Source organism: Lupinus angustifolius, chromosome LG01, assembly GCF_001865875.1.
Source record: "Lupinus angustifolius cultivar Tanjil chromosome LG01, LupAngTanjil_v1.0, whole genome shotgun sequence".
In the NCBI taxonomy this organism is placed as follows: Eukaryota; Viridiplantae; Streptophyta; class Magnoliopsida; order Fabales; family Fabaceae; genus Lupinus; species Lupinus angustifolius.
Genome location: NC_032009.1, coordinates 20,052,647 through 20,070,094, shown reverse-complemented (window position 1 = coordinate 20,070,094; position 17,448 = coordinate 20,052,647). Strand labels below are relative to the sequence as shown.

At 34.1% G+C, this 17,448-nt stretch overlaps 3 protein-coding genes across 6 annotated transcripts; all 3 read left to right on the top strand.

Annotated features, from left to right (window-relative positions):
* On the top strand, positions 2,352-3,853 carry LOC109352472 (50S ribosomal protein L4, chloroplastic). 4 transcript variants are annotated; one of them, XM_019594487.1, is made up of 2 exons: positions 2,352-3,247; positions 3,549-3,853. In XM_019594487.1, the coding sequence occupies exons 1-2, from the start codon at positions 2,398-2,400 to the stop codon at positions 3,584-3,586; spliced, it is 888 nt and encodes a 295-aa protein (XP_019450032.1). In that variant the 5' UTR covers positions 2,352-2,397; the 3' UTR covers positions 3,587-3,853. The 4 variants fall into 4 exon arrangements, with proteins under 4 accessions (XP_019450032.1, XP_019450027.1, XP_019450040.1 ...); XM_019594482.1 differs by having other exon boundaries at positions 2,352-3,260; positions 3,543-3,853; XM_019594495.1 differs by having other exon boundaries at positions 2,353-3,229.
* On the top strand, positions 6,070-6,913 carry LOC109342480 (uclacyanin-3). Its single transcript, XM_019580459.1, has 2 exons — positions 6,070-6,257; positions 6,451-6,913. Exons 1-2 carry the CDS (start codon positions 6,095-6,097, stop codon positions 6,897-6,899), a joined length of 612 nt encoding a protein of 203 aa, XP_019436004.1. The 5' UTR covers positions 6,070-6,094; the 3' UTR covers positions 6,900-6,913.
* On the top strand, positions 10,201-17,425 carry LOC109359587. The gene is made up of 15 exons (XM_019604322.1): positions 10,201-10,531; positions 10,619-10,686; positions 11,207-12,409; positions 12,565-12,625; positions 12,715-12,777; positions 13,384-13,447; positions 13,536-13,629; positions 13,995-14,078; positions 14,177-14,266; positions 14,375-14,402; positions 14,820-15,338; positions 15,420-15,481; positions 16,229-16,338; positions 16,414-16,501; positions 16,948-17,425. The coding sequence occupies exons 1-15, from the start codon at positions 10,201-10,203 to the stop codon at positions 17,203-17,205; spliced, it is 3,123 nt and encodes a 1,040-aa protein (XP_019459867.1). The 3' UTR covers positions 17,206-17,425.

Genomic DNA, 17,448 nt, shown 5'->3' with positions numbered 1-17,448 from the left:
AGTTTAACTGTACCAATTTTTGAAGGATACCAATGAACCTTTGACGGGGATTCTTTAGTCGTCATAGAATCCATAGTACACAATCCATAGTACACTAATCCTGGTAATTATAATGGACATTACGAGAAACATAGGAAATATCCCAAGTCTCATTCCGAAACATAGTATGATAATTAACCTTTGAGATTAGCACGATTCTAGGGAGAAGCTCCAATGTTTCAGTTCTCTCATGTACCACGATAAGCTAATAGTAGCTTAGATTACTTAGGGCAGCTTAGTACTAGAGGGAGCTAAAGTAATTGAGCGGGGATCCTCTCCACTATTGGAGAGTCTAGTACTTGATGAGATTAAGACATGTGAGAATTTTTTTTTAATGGTGATGATTACATGTTATTTTCTATTAAAAAATAAAAATTCTTCAAAAAAATCTCATCCTCATATTCTAGTATTGGTTTCTCCAGTACTGAAGAGGAATTGAATTCAAAGTAATTATGAAGAAAGGGATGTTTGGTGTTCTCTATAAAAGTGAAGGATATTTGAGTGTATGATTATTTAGAATAAAATGAGTCAATTACTGTCCCAAAGATTGAAGCTCTTGAAAAAACTCTTAATACTATGCTATGTTATCTATAAAACAATGACTAAGATTATCACTAATAGACTCAGGAGTGCTATGGGGAAACTAGTGTCTCATAATCAGTATAGTCTTGTTCCAGGAAAACATAGCTCATATAACATTGTTATTGCTCGAGAAGTTTTCCACTCTATGTGTACTCTCAAGCGAATGATGGGTTGGGTGGTAATTAAAGTGGAATTGGAGAAAACATATAATAGATTGAAATGGTCTTTTCTTGATGAGACAAATCATGTGATAGGGTTGAGTGATCATATATTCGACCTGATAATATATTATGTTACTTCCATCTAATACCAGGTCTGTTTCAATGATGAAAGATCTCCTATATTTTTGTGGCGGAGAGGTCTTAGACAAGGTAATTCTCTTTCGCTTTATATTTTTGTTCTTTGCATGGAGAGATCGGCTCATAAAATTATGGATGAAATTTTCGTTGGTGCTTGGAAGCCAATTAAGTTTTCGGCCTTCTATTTCTCATTTGTTCTTTGCAAATGATATTCTTTTATTTGGTGAAGCCTCAACAAATCAGAACAATTGACATTAGATCCACCCTTCCGGATTTTTGTTCAGTCTTAGATATGATATATTTGGGGTATTTTAAAAATCTCATGTCTAGTGATGGATTAGATATATTTGGGGTATTTTAAAAAAGGACTCAAGTATAACATTGGTGATTGTAATTCTACTCGCTTTTGTTTAGATAAATGGCTTTTCTTAGAGGTTTTACTTAAAGATGTTGCACTTCAACCTATCTCTTCTCTAGAGGATGCTAAAACGGTGGAAAATTACTATGATCAGCAAAACTCAGTTTAGAAGTACCATAATTTCATCCATTTGCTCATAGAGCATGTCATGGCCGAAATCTCAGCAATGCCTCATCCATCATGTAATATAGACTCAAACCCCATCTCTTGGACATTTTCTAGCAATGGTCACTTCACCTCAAAATCAGCTTATGCTACTCTTAATCAAAAAACTAATGTTGATTCTTCACCAATTTGGAGTAAATTATGGAAGTGTGATGACTTATACAAAATTAATAACTTCATATGGAGAACAATTCACAAGGGTATGAAAATCTAATATTGTAGATGATTCAACGCCCAATATACATTTAAAAAGAAAATAAGGAAATTTTTAAATATATAAAATATTACATAAACTATAAAAGATTAATATATTTTTTCAAATTACATATATTTAATGATGAAGTAAAATTAGAAAGAAACTTAAAAAAATATATAAAATTCATAATTTATTTCAAGAAAATACAAGTGAGAAAATATATATGTAAGTTCTCAAATATCAAATGAGTGACCTATTATATTAGTTAAAAAAATTCGCGAGCAAATCACATAAAACAGATACAATTTTTATGTTATGGGAGACAGCAAGCTCAAGCTTGGCCCATAATGCCAACACTAGTGAGAACTACAACCTAGTTAAGTGGAAAAGGAGAATTTCAACATATTTTGAGAATGAGGTTAATTTTTTCTTATTATTATTATAAAATATTAAGATGGTATCCATAAGTTTTGGTGTTTCTTTTTCTATTATCAAGGATATTCATTCGTCGTTTTGGATAAAGAATTAATCTCATTCGAAATTTGTAGCTATTCCTCACAACAAGTATCGTTATCGGATAAGTTTTTGGGTTTTGAAGAAGGTTATAAATTGAGGCAAGAAAAAAGAAGTTATAAGCAGAAATCCACATCTAAAAGGATAGGAATTTGGATAGTGTTTGAGAGCATACAACAATAACAATGGCTTCCCTTTTCACTCCAAAACCAACCACTCTCTCTTTCTTCTCTTCTTCTCTCTTCCTCTCTCATTCTTCTTCTTCTTCTTCTTCAACCAAGTTCTCTTCTTTCCATTTCTCACCTAAACCCCTTTCCATCTCTTGCAAAGTTGCCACTCTCCCCGTCCTCTCCTTCACCGGTGACAAAATCGGCGAGTCCTTCCTCGACCTCAAATGTGCTCCCCCTGACACCGCACGCGCCGTCGTACACCGCGCCGTCGTCACCGACCTCCAGAACAAGCGCCGCGGCACCGCTTCCACCCTCACCCGCGCTGAGGTTCGCGGAGGTGGCAAGAAGCCCTACTCTCAGAAGAAAACTGGCCGAGCACGCCGCGGTTCTAACCGGACTCCTCTGCGACCCGGCGGAGGTGTCATTTTCGGACCCAAGCCGAGGGATTGGAGCATTAAGATTAACCGGAAGGAGAAGAGGCTCGCGATTTCGACCGCCATGGCCAGCGCTGCGGTCAATACTATCGTGGTGGAGGATTTTGTGGAGAAGTTTGAGAAGCCGAAGACGAAGGAGTTCATTGCGGCGTTGAATCGATGGGGGCTTGATCCGAAGGAGAAGAACATGTTCTTGTTGACGGAGGTTTCGGATAATGTGATTCTGTCGAGTAGGAACATTGGCACATTGAAGATTTTGACGCCGAGAACGCTTAATTTGTATGATATTTTGAATGCTGATAAGCTTATTTTGACGCAAGGTGCTGTTGATTATTTGAATGACAGATATGGGATTAGTTACGCCGATGAAGACGACAATGATGATGAAGAAGAAGAAGAAGAAGAAGATGAAGGTGAAATTGAAGTAGAAGGTGAAGAAGGTAAGTGACATAATAATAATGATTCTGTTGATAATGGACAATGTTGATTCTGATGAAGTACAATGCTATTATCAATTGGGTTCTGTTTGTGAGTTGAATTTTGGAGGGGAATAAGAGAATTGGAAGGCTTTGTAGTCATCTCACTAGTGTCTCAAGCCTTCCCATTCCTTTTCTTCGCCCATAAAACTCAACTCGCAAATAACCCCTTAAGGTTCGACCTGTTTAACTATAGTATAGGACTGGTCTGTGTGATAGTTTTCTGACCTTGTTGCTTTCTTTATTTGAGATACAGGACCCGACACACAGGATAATGCTGATGCTGTCAATTGAGGGTTTGATATGTCTTTGTTTGTACCAATTTATAGAGTTGATACAATTGTTGGAAGGTCTGAAGTCTTGTTTGTACCAATTTATATGTTTCTTTTCCTTCCCATCACTTAGGATCCTAATTCTGATCATCTTTAAGGATATGTGTCTTTGCCCTACTTACAATCATATTATTTTGCAAGCTACTTTGTGTAATTTCTTGAATCAATTTTTGTTAAATATCTAGTCTCTTTTATGCAGATCTATGTATATGGATGTTTAATCTTTTTATATTCTTGCTATGCCATGTTCTTTCTTTTCATTCCTCCTAGGGAATTATCTTGCTATGAAATTCATTGAAGCCATTCTAGGTTTAAGACACTTATAATGTATTTATGTGGTACTTCTTTTCCTGGACCTTTACTTATGCTTTTTCAACTTTTTGTTCTGTTTCTGCTGGTGCTGATGTATTGGTGAGATGAGTTTGTATCCATGTTGAAAGGTTGTGAGAACGGAGGGTTAGTTTTAATGATTCTGTTATGAGTCCCACTCTCCCACATAAAGTAAATAAGGAAGTTCAATGTCGTAGTTACATAAGCCATGAGGTTCTCCCTTTTAATGGGTTAGTTTATGGGCTGAGCTCTCTTTTAAGTATAACAGGTGGTGCTCTTGTTAAGAGAGGTTCGTATTTAATACGAAGAGCGAAGTTGTCAAAAGGGAAAGGGCTACAACCGATAAGTGTCGATAGGCCTAGTAAAGCTGCTGTCATGTAGCCCTTGTTGGCCACAATGAATTAGTGTTCTTCCTCTACTATTATGATGAATGTGGTTGAAAATGAACTTGTGAAGATGATCTTGAATAATAGCCTAGGAAAGATGAATGGATTGAACCTGTGAGGCACTATGGGATATGGAAATTCAAGAGGTATATTGAACATTAGTTGGACGAATATGTTGAACAGCAATATCTCATATCCCCTTTCTTTTTAAGCTAATGTGTGAAGAAGACAAAATTTACAAGTAGTATTGTCTTCAGATAAAATTTAGAGTTTCTTTCTCATGGGACAAACTTCCATATATTACCATATGAATATTTTGAAATCAATCTAACACAATCCAATCATATTTTATTTGTGGGGTTTGGATTTGAACATCAGGGTTTTATTTATATAACCAAGGTAATTGTCCTTGTTCTCATGAATTATGAGTGCAAGTTATTGTAGTTGGGAGTAATTGAAATCTGTGTGCATTGAATTGGAAAACATGTATTTTTAAATCATAGCATCTCAATTCTGAACCTAGCTATGATAAGTAGAATAATGTAGGTGGTCCTACAAATTAAGGTGGCTTGCATTATGCATGTGCTGTCAATTATAACATTACTTCGTGCACCAATTAAGTACCCAATAATATCTTCTATAGTGCATGCCTTAATATAGTGATATATATATCGTGAGTCACTAGTTCATAAGATGAAATTTTTAATCCCTTAAAAAAATTATAATCTAATGTGATTTGTTAAACTTCATATAAAATATTAAAGTATTTTTTATTTTTTACCTCCAACTACTTTATTTAATTTTATTACATGATTTTTTTAATTATTTAACAATATCCATGTGTCGTTTGCAAGTTCGTTAGCCTGTTTTAAAATCGACAGAGCATTGAATTTTGTCCGTTAAGCTAATGCGGGCATGTCTGCACCCGATTAAATTTTTGCGGGCATAAGCAAAATAGGTCGGAGGGTCCATTTTATCATTTATAATGGGATCACATGTCTCTATTCTTGTCTTACTTTGTATTTATATCCAATTAAAAAGTCTCCTTTAATTATAAAGAAAAATCATAAAATCATAAATTAGTATTTTTATATTATTTTGTAAAGTTTGATTGAGTATGGAGATTAAGAGGACGTTTTATTGGGATAAAAATTGTGCATCTATATTCTAAAACATTCAAACTCAAAATCTCTAATTAAACTAGAACAACTAATAACAATTGATCTTTGCGTTAATTAGTAAGTAGAAGAATTTGTAAAAGAGAAAGTTGTAGGAAATATCATTTCTTTTTTATCATCAAACGTATAAACATCTTCTAGGGTTTATGTGAGGAATACATGACATAATAAGTTATAGAAAGAGTAAGTCAATGAAAACGATTATGCCAACAATGTATCATACATAATATAACTAAAGAATTTGGATTATTTTTATCATATTGAAAACAATTCAACAGCTAATGCCAACTGTGAATTTGTGAACTGTAAGTTAGCTTCCTAAGTCAGAGATCATGGGAAAAAAGTATGTGCAAATATAGAAGTCGGTTATAAACTTATAATATAATAATGCATGATGAATATGGAATGAATATGGGAGAGTTGGTATTATATATATATACATATATGGTCCTTCTTCCATCACCTTCTATTTTGATCCACTCTTAATTTTTTGTATACATTTTGATTATAATCTTAGTTTGCAAGCATTGTTATAAACCATTAGAATTTGTGAACATAACATAAGAGGGTACAGAGATGGCTAAAGCATTGGCACTATGTTTGATGGTTATGTTGATTATTGCTTCTCCCACTGTATTTGGAGTTGACCATACTGTTGGTGATAGTGCTGGATGGAGTCTAGGGAATGATTTCACCACCTGGGCCTCTGGGAAAACCTTCAAACTTGGTGATAATTTGGGTAACTCTACTATTCTTTATTACTCTCAAGATTGAAAATCAATTTCTATATATGTTTAGTCATATGTTAAGCTTGAAATTAAAAGTTGGGTCTGATTCATATGCATTTATTATTACTATGTTTTATAAGCCAAATATTAAGTGATACTCATAAGGGAATCTAACCAATCTGTTATGTTCTGAAAAACCTGCAGTGTTCATATATGATTCCACCCACCAAGTGAATGAAGTTGATGAAAGTGGCTACAAAGCGTGCAGTGCAAGCAACTCCATCAAAAACTATCATGATGGAAACTCCAAAGTTCCATTGACTACATCAGGCAATGTTTACTTTATATGCCCCATACCAGGTCACTGTGCTGGAGGCATGAAGCTTCAACTCAATGTTGTTGCTTCTGACACCACCACCACCCCAAGTGGTGGTTCTCCACCAACCACCCCAAGTGGTGGCTCTACACCAACCACCCCGAGTGGTGGCTCTACACCAACAACCCCATCAAACCCATCTCCTTATACCCCATCTGGGTCAGGCACTCCTCCAGCAACAACATCACCAAAGCCAAGTGGAGCAGTCACTGTTTCAAGTGGGATCAGCCATTTCATGTTTGTAGCAGCTATTGTTTTGGGTTTCATCATGGGTTAGGGAAGAGGCAGTGTGATGTTGAGTTTCTTCTTCTTGGTTTGTTGAGTTTGTGTGAATTTCATTTGATCTGAGATGTATCTTTCATCTCCATATATATCATCCATTCATATAGAAGATTAGGTTAATTAGTTGGGTCATATATTAAAATAGTATCAAACCCTAAACAAAGAAAATAAACAAACCTAGCAACATTCATGAAAACATAGAATACCTAAAAATCACCAATATAGGGAATAATGTGTGAATTACAAGTCTTAATTGTTATGCATTTTTCACATCACTTGAAGGTGATGTTGAATATATGGAGAGTTTGTGTGTGTGTAACAACTGCTGCATTTGTTAATGGAGTTTGAGATCTGACAATGTGATAGCTCACCATGATTTGTACAAAAGAAAAACGAAAGTTGTGTACACATAATAGGAATAGTGAATCTTCAAGGAAATACAACCTCAAAGATAACAACACTCCACCAATGTCAATTTCCTAATACTTATAAAAAAAACAATCAGAACATATATTTGGAGTCTTAGGTGTCAATATCAAGAATTTAGATTCACAAATTTTAATTTTGATTTTTTTGGTACACATGAAATAATAAAGAACTAGAAAATGGGAAGAGATCCAAGTCTATTAGCTTTTGTTGTACTACGAAGGGTATCATTCACCTTACAGTAAGGAACTAATCTCGTTCGGGGTATGTAGTTGTCCCTCCTAATAAAAGTGTCGCTCCTAAGAATTGAATTATTAACCTTTTGATTGTTCGATCTAGCAAAACCTTACACTACTAGATCAACGTCTAGTTGATCATCCAAGTCTAATAGTTGAGCCACCATAGGAGGCACATAGTCCCAAACTTATAAGTAATGAAGGCCTAGTTCTCAACATGAAGTCTGCAAGCTTCTTACCCTCTCAAAGGACATGGTGAAAATTGATAACTCAATCATTTGCATGCAAACAAAAAATGTTCTTGACAAATTGAGCAAGAGGATGAGAGCGAGTTTGAAAATCCTCAACGAAGATATGAATTACTTTAAGACAATTACTTTCCAAGATAATAGAACGATGACCCAAGTGGTGATGGCGATTACTGATTGAAAAAAGTCATTATGGGCAAGAGTTCTTCGTGCTAGATATGGTAACTTTGATGCTGCTCAATTGATCGTGAAGAGAGGTTCGTTTACTGCTAATAGCTCTATATGGTGGAAGGATTTGTGTAATATGGAGAGTTGGGTGAGTATGAGGACTGATTTTTTTCTTGTGAAACCAAGAAGGTTGGTCGTGGTAATTGTACATTATTTAGGGGGGAAGTATGGTGGGATGCTCAATCACTCAATGATTTTTTTCCTTTTGTTTATGTTATATCTATGGATAAGTATAAGTTAATTCATAGTTGTGGGTTTTGATTAAATGGCCGTTAGATTTGGGATTTGACTTGGCGTAGGGAGCTCTTCGATTGAGAAAGATATTCATTGCATGGGTTTTCTATTATGATGTGTGATATAATTCCTGCGAAAGGAATGGTGGATGCTTGGAGGTGGATGGTTGTGGAATATTCTCAGCAAAGTCTTCATATTCTTGATTGCTATCAAATCTTCAAGCTTGTTCTTTGCAGGTTGATAATGGATGGACTACTATTTTCAAGCATTTGTGGAAGATATTAAAGTGTCAAAAACATAATTCACTTTTAATTGACAGCTTCTTTTGAACATATTACCTAGAAAAGATAATATTGTAAAAATGGGTGTTTAAGCCAATTTTACGTGTTCCTTTTGTGGTCTTGTACCCGAAAAGGTTAGGCCATGTCTTTTTTGTTATAGTCAATCAATGGTTATTTGTAATTCAATGAATGGGTGTTCAGTTCTTAAATATAGTGTTTCTCGCTGAAAATTTCATGAATTCCACACGTCTCTTTCACCAAAATTTGATGAATTTTGAAATTGGAACCAAAAATCGATTCAAATTGGTCATTTTCTAAAACCTATTCCAATACAATGTAAAGAACTTCGATTTTTTTGTTTTAGTTTCTAGGATTGGTTTTTTGTTTCTTTTTTAATCGGTCTGAATCTGAACACTCCTACTCAAAAACTCAAACTTAAAGTCAATATCAATATATTTTATTGTGTCTCCAACAGTTAAATGAGTAGTTACTGATGTGGTTAGACTAAAATCAAAAAATGACATAAACGAAATAATAGTAGACAAACCATCACATTGTTATCATTATTTTAAGACTTATTGAATATGAGTAAATAAATGATAGATAACTTGATATCAAATAAAAAATTGGATTTTTTAATGTAAAATCAACTAATAAATAATTAAGAATGATATATTTTTATATTAAATTTTCATTACTGCTAATAAATAATAAAATGTTTGACCATGTCTTATCACTTAAATATTTGTTATTTTGTGAAATGAGTATGTTTTGAAAAACTTTAAGGTAATAATTTAGTTTCACCTACTTTTCTTTTAAAGCATGTGATTGAATGAGTTCATGAAAGTAATAAAGAGAGCGAAAACTTCTTACTTGTTTCAATGAAAGTCAAATTTCATTTTCTCGATAAAGTTGGAAAAACTATCAATTGTCATAATTAACAATAGTATATTTCAAAACTTATCTTATCATCAGTCTTTCGACAAAGAGAAACATACACTATGAATGACACATTTCCGAAAAGGGTAGTGATGTGTAACACTTTAGTGTACATATATAAGTTATATGTGATTCCTCTAGATACAATTAATTAATAGTTAATTTGTATAATGCATTAATTATTATTATTATTTATAATATATATCTTAATTATAGAAATAACTCAACTACCACCTATGTTACAAACATCTATATCTTCAAGTCATGAATGTCATTTTAAAAAATATAAATAAATTTCGCGCCAAACCAATTTTAACGGATACTAATTACATATTTAAATATAAATAAATTTCGCGCGAAACCAATTTTCATTAGTACAATACAATCTGATCATTCTTTCTCGTTGTAACCAATTTTACCAATTTTAACGGATACTAATTACATATTCAAATATAATTATCATATCACACCTAACATCATTAAAATTTAGCATTAGATACAATATTAATTTGTTATTAACAATAGTAATAAACTCCACTATAGTGATGTCCCCCCCTTAGATTGAAACGATAAAAACAAAGGCGGGAAAATAAATTGTTGATTATATCTCCAAAAACCCAAAAAAAAAAACCCTCATTTTCTCACTTTTCACTTCCCGCTTTCACTTTCTCTCTCATCTCTCTCTCTCTCTCTCTTCCATAGCCATGGCTGAAACCACTCTTTCATCAGAGAAATCATGGCATCTCTTATCTCTTCTCCTCAGAATTGGTCATCCTCTTTCCCCTCAACACCTTTCTTCTCATTGCCATCTCTTCTCCGCTTCTCCTTCATTCATTCTCAATCTCATTTCTCTTCCCGATTCTCCACTCTCTCTTACTGCTCACGGATTTGTTATACCTTCTCCATCTGTTGTTGTTGCCTTTGCGAGGTTTTTCTCTGTCGCTGTTGATCGCCGATTCACGAAACGGAAGGGAGATATGATTGATTTCATTCAATCTTCTTCGCCTAATAAGAAGAGATTGATTTTGCATCAAGGTATCATATTTTATTTTATTATGTTTATTTAGGTCACTCATTTTGTTTTTTTTGTTTTTTTTTTTAAATTGATTTGTGGTTCTTTAGAGTGTGCAGATGGAAGAGATCAGAAGAGATTATCACTTAGTAACAATGTTCAAGATGTTTCCTTTCAGGTGATTTTTAGTTTTACTTTAGATTTTATAAAAGCTACTTCGTTGGTTGTTTTCAAAAGTTCATAGTTTTGTTTTTTTGGGTTAAATCGTATTTTTAACGGTAGAGTTTCACAGAAATAGTAGAGGGGTTTTTCAAATCTCTTCATTCTGAGTTCAATGATACCGGAATTCTGAGTTTTGGTTGAAATTTGAGAGTTTTGAGGAAGAAGTTGTTGGAAAAGACCAAATCGAGTAAAACAAAAATCAATGCCTGATGAAGTTGACTGATTAGTGTACATCTGATATATGATAGTGGCACACTTGATTAAGTTTGGTTTTCATTTTCTTAGTCTGGTGGAAAGAAAATAAAAAAAAAAACTACAATTTAGACTGGGTTAATTATTATTTATGTATATCAATGTCTGATGGTATAATTTGTTTGTCCTTTCATTTCAGTACAGTGATTTATTTTATCAAAATTATATATATTTTTATGATGAATATGGTGTGAAGGTTTGGAATTTGTATTTTGGATAAACAGAGTCATTCTCATACTGCAAAGGCTAAGATTCTCCCTACATTAACATTTGGATCACTAACTAAGGATTGGGGGAATGCTTCCATACCGTTGCATATTGATTATACAAATGCAGTGTGTTCAGATTGTCCAGCATGGAATTTTGAACACAAGGAAACTGATAATGATGCAAGCACAAGCATGTTTCAAGGAGAGATTTCTAGGTCTGTGATTCGTCATAGTTTGTTCCTGACTACTTTTCAAGATCCCTTTCTATGCAATGAGGCTCATGTTGGTAGCAGTGGATTCGGGAAGAAAATGGATTGCGTTGGAACATTTACTCATGAATATTCTGAACAAAATATTCATCCAGTAGATCATGGTATTTGTGAAATTGATACTTTCAAAGATCCAGTAAGAGAATCTAATGAAGAGGAAAGTATGCAAGTCAAATGTGATTTAAAAGAAGGGCTAATTGACTCTGGAATAGTGAGAGAGAAGGAAGACACTACTCAGGTTGTCAATCTGGCAACTAGTGGAGAAGAACTAAAATCTTGTTTGGAACCGAAAAACTTTACTTGCAAAGATCCAATAAGAGAATCTAACGAAGAGGAAGGTATGCAAGTTGAGTGTGGTTTAAAAGAAGGGCTAATTGGCTCTGGAACAGAAAGAGAGAAGGAAGACACTACTCAGGTGGTCACTCTGGCAACTTGTGGAGAAGAACTAACATACTGTTTGGAACCGAAATTTTTTACTTGCAAAGATACAATAAGAGAATCTAATGAAGAGGAAGGTATGCAAGTAAAATGTGGTTTAAAAGAAGGGCTAATTGGCTCTGGAGCAGAAAGAGAGAAGGAAGACACTACTGTGGTGGTCAATCTGGCAACTTGTGGAGAAGAACTGACATCTGGTTTGAAACCTAAAAACTTAAAGCGTGCATTAAATTTTGACAATGATGAGACAGCGAGAAGCATAGGGACTCACTCTACCTGTAAAATAACTCACCCCTCTTCAAAGCAGTATCTGAAATCTTCGATATTGAAGGGAGGCCAGAAGAATGATTTACACCCTAAGTCACAAATTCTCACGGGGTCAGTAGCCTGTAATAAATTTGATAATGCCCCAAACCTGAATGTTGCTGAAAGTAAAAATGAGCAGAATACAAGGCAGAAACTAAAGCAAAGTCGTAAAGAAAACATGGCAGAAACTACCTCTATAAACCCTAAGGTGAGCTCCTTCTGCTAACAGCTGTAATTTCAGATATTCTGTCCCTTTACCGTCATATCATATGCTTTAGGAGATGCTTTTAATTATTTTGATTATCTGCTTAAGGTGCATAGTTTGTGGTCACATTATTTACTGTCTTAATTTTGTTGAAGCAGGTGGAGAAAAAAACATATCCATCTTTTGAACCTTTTACAATAGAGGAAGAAGAAGGTTCAGGTATTAGGACTATTTCTCTCTCCCACTTCCTCACTGATGAAACAAATCTGTATTAAAACTTGATTGACATTTCTTATTTTCTTGTCCAGGTGGTTATGGAACTGTATACCGTGCTAGAAGAAAGACCGATGGGAAAAGACTTGCAATAAAATGTAAACAACATCTATTTATTATTTTTAACATTAATTGTGTGCTGTCATGTAGTGGCATGATTTTATAAAATAAATTATATAAAAGTTGTTGCGTCCGTTGTATGCTTAGTACTATAAAGTGAAGCTAGTTCTGTCATAAAAAATCCAGTTCTTACTTATGTTCAGTTTCCAACTTACAATGGAAACCGGAAAGAATTCTTCCTACGCAATCATTTTTATATTACTATTGTATGGCATGATTGTTCTTGAGAAATTGTTTTGATGGGACACATATCTGAAAAGGTCTAGGATTGAAAAAAGGAAAATGAGAGGTAGCTGAGCTGTCGAGTTAGTTATAGGCTTGGGAAGGGAATATACATCCATCTATGGGAGTCTATGTAAGAGGGGTGAGGAGAATGGGGAAATCAGCTAGGAACTTTGTTGTTTTCAGTTTTAGGCTGGCCAGAGAGTGCTCTATGCATCCCCGAAGGAGCTTTGCTCTGGGGTTAGTTTCTCCTTGTAACACATCTGTATTTTAGTAAGTAATACATATACTTTCCACTCAAATTTCTGGGTTCCTAACCTATATTTTCCAATCATATGATTCTACAACATGTGATTTTACAGGTCCACATAATAATGCTCACAAAAACCACATAAATAATGAGCGGAATATGCTTGAACGTTTTGGGTAAGTATTAGACATATGATACAACATTTGTTATTTTTAAGCTGCAATGCATGCTGCTAGATGTCATTTTTATTTTTCTATGATGCAGAGGTAAAAACTTCATAATAAAGTTTGAAGATTCTTTCAAAAGTAGCAATGGTGACTGCTTTGTTTTAGAACATGTTGAGCATGACAGACCTGAGGTAATTGTTTCTTTCTATATTTTATATTGAAGGTCAATCAATGTTTAAGGTTTCTGGGAGGTTTAAACATTCTGATTAAATGATCAAGTTTAGGAGAGAAATTCCCGTTTCAGCCTTTCTCGATTTAAGAAGCTGATTAGCTATTTAGTTCATAAGAAGATCCATAACCTTCTTTGGTATTTGTCTTTAACAAAGTTAATTTTACTTTCTCAAATGTTAGGATTTGAAAAAAGAAATTAATATATGCAGGAAATGGATTCCCCTTTATGCCTTTTATGATTTTAAACTGATTTGCTCCTGAGAATACTCTAACCTTTTCTAGAATTCATGTTTAATGGAACTAATTTCCCCTTCTCAAATTGTAGGTTTTGAAAAAAGAAATTGATTTAATTCAACTTCAGTGGTATGGATATTGCATGTTTAGGGCCCTTGCATGCTTGCACAAAGAGGTAAAATTTCCACTTCATTTATTTAGAGCTTTAGCTCGTTACTGACTTGAAGACAAAATATGCATTTATCTCAGATTTTCAAATTGTATTAAATGTAGGGAGTCGTTCACAGAGATGTCAAACCTGGAAACTTTCTTTTTTCTCGAAGGCTAAACAAAGGCTACCTTATTGATTTCAACCTTGCCATGGTTAGGTTCTTGCTCTTGCTGCTGCTTCTCACATGACTTTTGACTGTGATTATTCTAGTCTAAATATAACCTTATAAATTGTGATTTTTTCTGTCCCTTTCTCTCCAGGATTTAAAGCAGAAGTACAACATTGGAAGTAAGCTTCATATTCACTTAACTCTTGCTTATTCTTTAGATAATTGGAAGAGCTGGCTGAGGGTTGTTTTCTCTTGACACTTGTAATTTTCATAAAATCTGACTAAGTTCCTGTTACACATTATACTAATAATAGAATCCCAGTCCTAATAAAATAAGGAAACATATCAGAGAATAATAAATAGTAACTAAATCATAAGAGAACATCCATGATACTCTAAAATATTATAAGACATAATAGAGATATTATACCTTTATAGATATTAACGAAAAGAAACACATATTTATTGCTTCAATAAGCATCATTTTGATTTCCTTCAATTATTCCTTAGTTACTTTTGTTATGTTTAATAATCAATGATTATCATAATATAATCTGCTTAATTAGCATAATCAGTCAACTTGTCCATCTGCTCAGGTAAATATAAACCAAGCCTTGACGCATCCAATAATATTCATCTCCCTTCTGGTTCTGCCCCACTGGTTCAAGACAAAAACCTTGTAGGAAGCAAGTCTCTGCCATCTAGTAAAAGGGAGGTAGCAGATTATAAGAGAAATTCTCAACTTAACAGGCAAGTAAAGCAAAAGGCTTATACTGGTTCTCAGAAAAATTGCCCGGATAAGGCTGGTGTCACTTTACTTAGAGCACAAGGAACAGATGGCTCGGGTATAACCTCTGCAAAAGATCTTACTAGCTCCAAGGCTGGTTCTGCAGAAAGGCTCAGGGAAATATTACCGTCCCAAGGAAGAAAGGAGCTCATCAGCTATGCATTGCAGAATTCTATGCCATCTGCAAAAAATAGTTCAACTAAATGTCCTTCTTCTCAAAGAAAAAGGGTTACTGCTCCTTCAGGAAAGGCAGATTACAAGATTGTTTATCTTACACCCATGCCTCTACATTCTTCTACTACTGCTGCAGGGTTACTGAGAAATAGAGGTGTGATTCTAATTTCAATACTTCTGAGGACTGGTATTAGTTATTACTACCTTGCACATAATAACTGCTATTGTTTTACAGGGGAGGGAAGACAGAAAAAAGAAGGTTCATGTGTCGGAACTAAAGGATTTCGTGCTCCGGAGGTAAGATCTCATTGCCTATCGACATACAGATATTTTTTTCATGAACATGTAGATCCTAATTTTCTTCCAAATAACACTTGTCTGTAAGAGAAAAATAACTAACATATTAGTGCTTGGAATAATGATTTTATACTGCCGTGGAAGTTAAAAATAAAGCAAATTTGAAATATCATAAAAAGGACTTGCAAAAATCATGGAATAACCAAAAGGTAAGGGTTGCTTGGGTTTGCAAAAAAGAAAATTTATTTTTGTAACTATTATAACTTTATAAAAGCAGGGTGACACTTTTAATCATTAATGAAAACAGGAAACACACCAAGTTTTTATCAGAAAACTAAATACGAATACACCATTTCTCCGAGAAAACTCACCTCTTTTTATTTAATATGTAGCAAAACCATATCACAAATGAAAGGAAAGCAAATTAAGTTTTGAAATTTTTGTTCTTGGCAGTTTCCTTTATGGTATATTAATATTTGGAGAAAAATACTATTAAAACCTCATTTTAGATTCACCAATAATTGGATATAGGTTTTTTTAATGTCTACCCAAGGGTACAGGTTAAGTATCCCATCAATCAAGACATTATCATGGGAAACTTACATGCAACCTTTTAAGAATGATAAATGATATATCATTTCCTAATAAAGATTTACTTTTATGGTAGTCATTAACATGCACACATTAGAACATGTATGGCCTGCTTCTTTCAATGGTTTTAATTCAAGGCTTTATCATTTTCATCAGGTTTTGTTCAGATCCCAGTTTCAGGGACCCAAAGTTGATATTTGGTCAGCTGGAGTTACTTTACTCTACTTGGTGATTGGGAAAAGTCCTTTCGCAGGCGAACCAGAACAGTAAATATCAGCTGCAAAATTCATTTGTGATTTAACCTTTATTTAGCTTTCATTGCTGACTAAGTGTTGTTGCAGGAATATAAAAGAGATTGCTAAATTGAGGGGCACCGAAGAGCTTTGGGAAGTGGCCAAGTTACATGACAGAGAATTATCTTTTCCATTGGTAATTCATTTTAAACCTTATTTGGAAAACCCAATCACATGATTGAAAAAAAATCATTTTAAATGAAATAATATGTGAATGAACCAAAATGTTCAATGCTGATTTAATAAGTTCATGCAAAATTGTCAAACTTTACCAGTACAAAAATGGCACAGAAGTTTATTTTACTGACATTTTGATAATGTCTGAAGATGGTGGTTGCATACTGGCATGCACAAACTTTTTTGGCTTTTACCTATTTTCAATCAACAACTACCAAGCCTTAATGTCATTAGGCTGGGTCGGCAATTCATATATTTAAGCATATTGTGATTAGGCAGCAATCTAAAGCCTCTTGTATTAAAGTTTCTGTACTGACACGGTGCTCAATTTCTGAATGTGGTTAATGAAGCAAAATGATTAATTATTGCTTATTTGTCATGTTTATTGATTCACTGTATTTGCAGGAGTTATTTGATGATCGGTACTTGCAATCATGGGACATAAAAAGCTGGTGCAAGATTCAAACCAAGAGGCCAGAATTTTTTGAGCAAATCCCAAAATCATTATTTGATTTATTAGACAAGTGCCTAACAGTAAACCCAAGAAATAGGATTGGTGTTGAAGAAGTTCTAAGGCATGAATTCTTTGCCTCATGTCATGAGATCATGAGGAAGCAAAGGATGAATCGACGTGCTGAGGCTGTAGCGTCAGGAACCATCTGAGATCAGTAGTTTCATAAAATGTAGCTATTTTTTTTATAGCAATCACCGGCTTATAACCAGTTGTTACCATACTGTTTTAACCTTAAGGGGATTGATACATGAGAGTGTTTTTTCATGCCAATGGTTGCTGTATATATGAGACTATATTTCAAAGAAAACTAGGATACTGTAACTTGCAACATGTGCAAGATGGTTACATTTAGAAGTTTCATATTTTATTTCATTACTTTTGCTTCCTTTGGA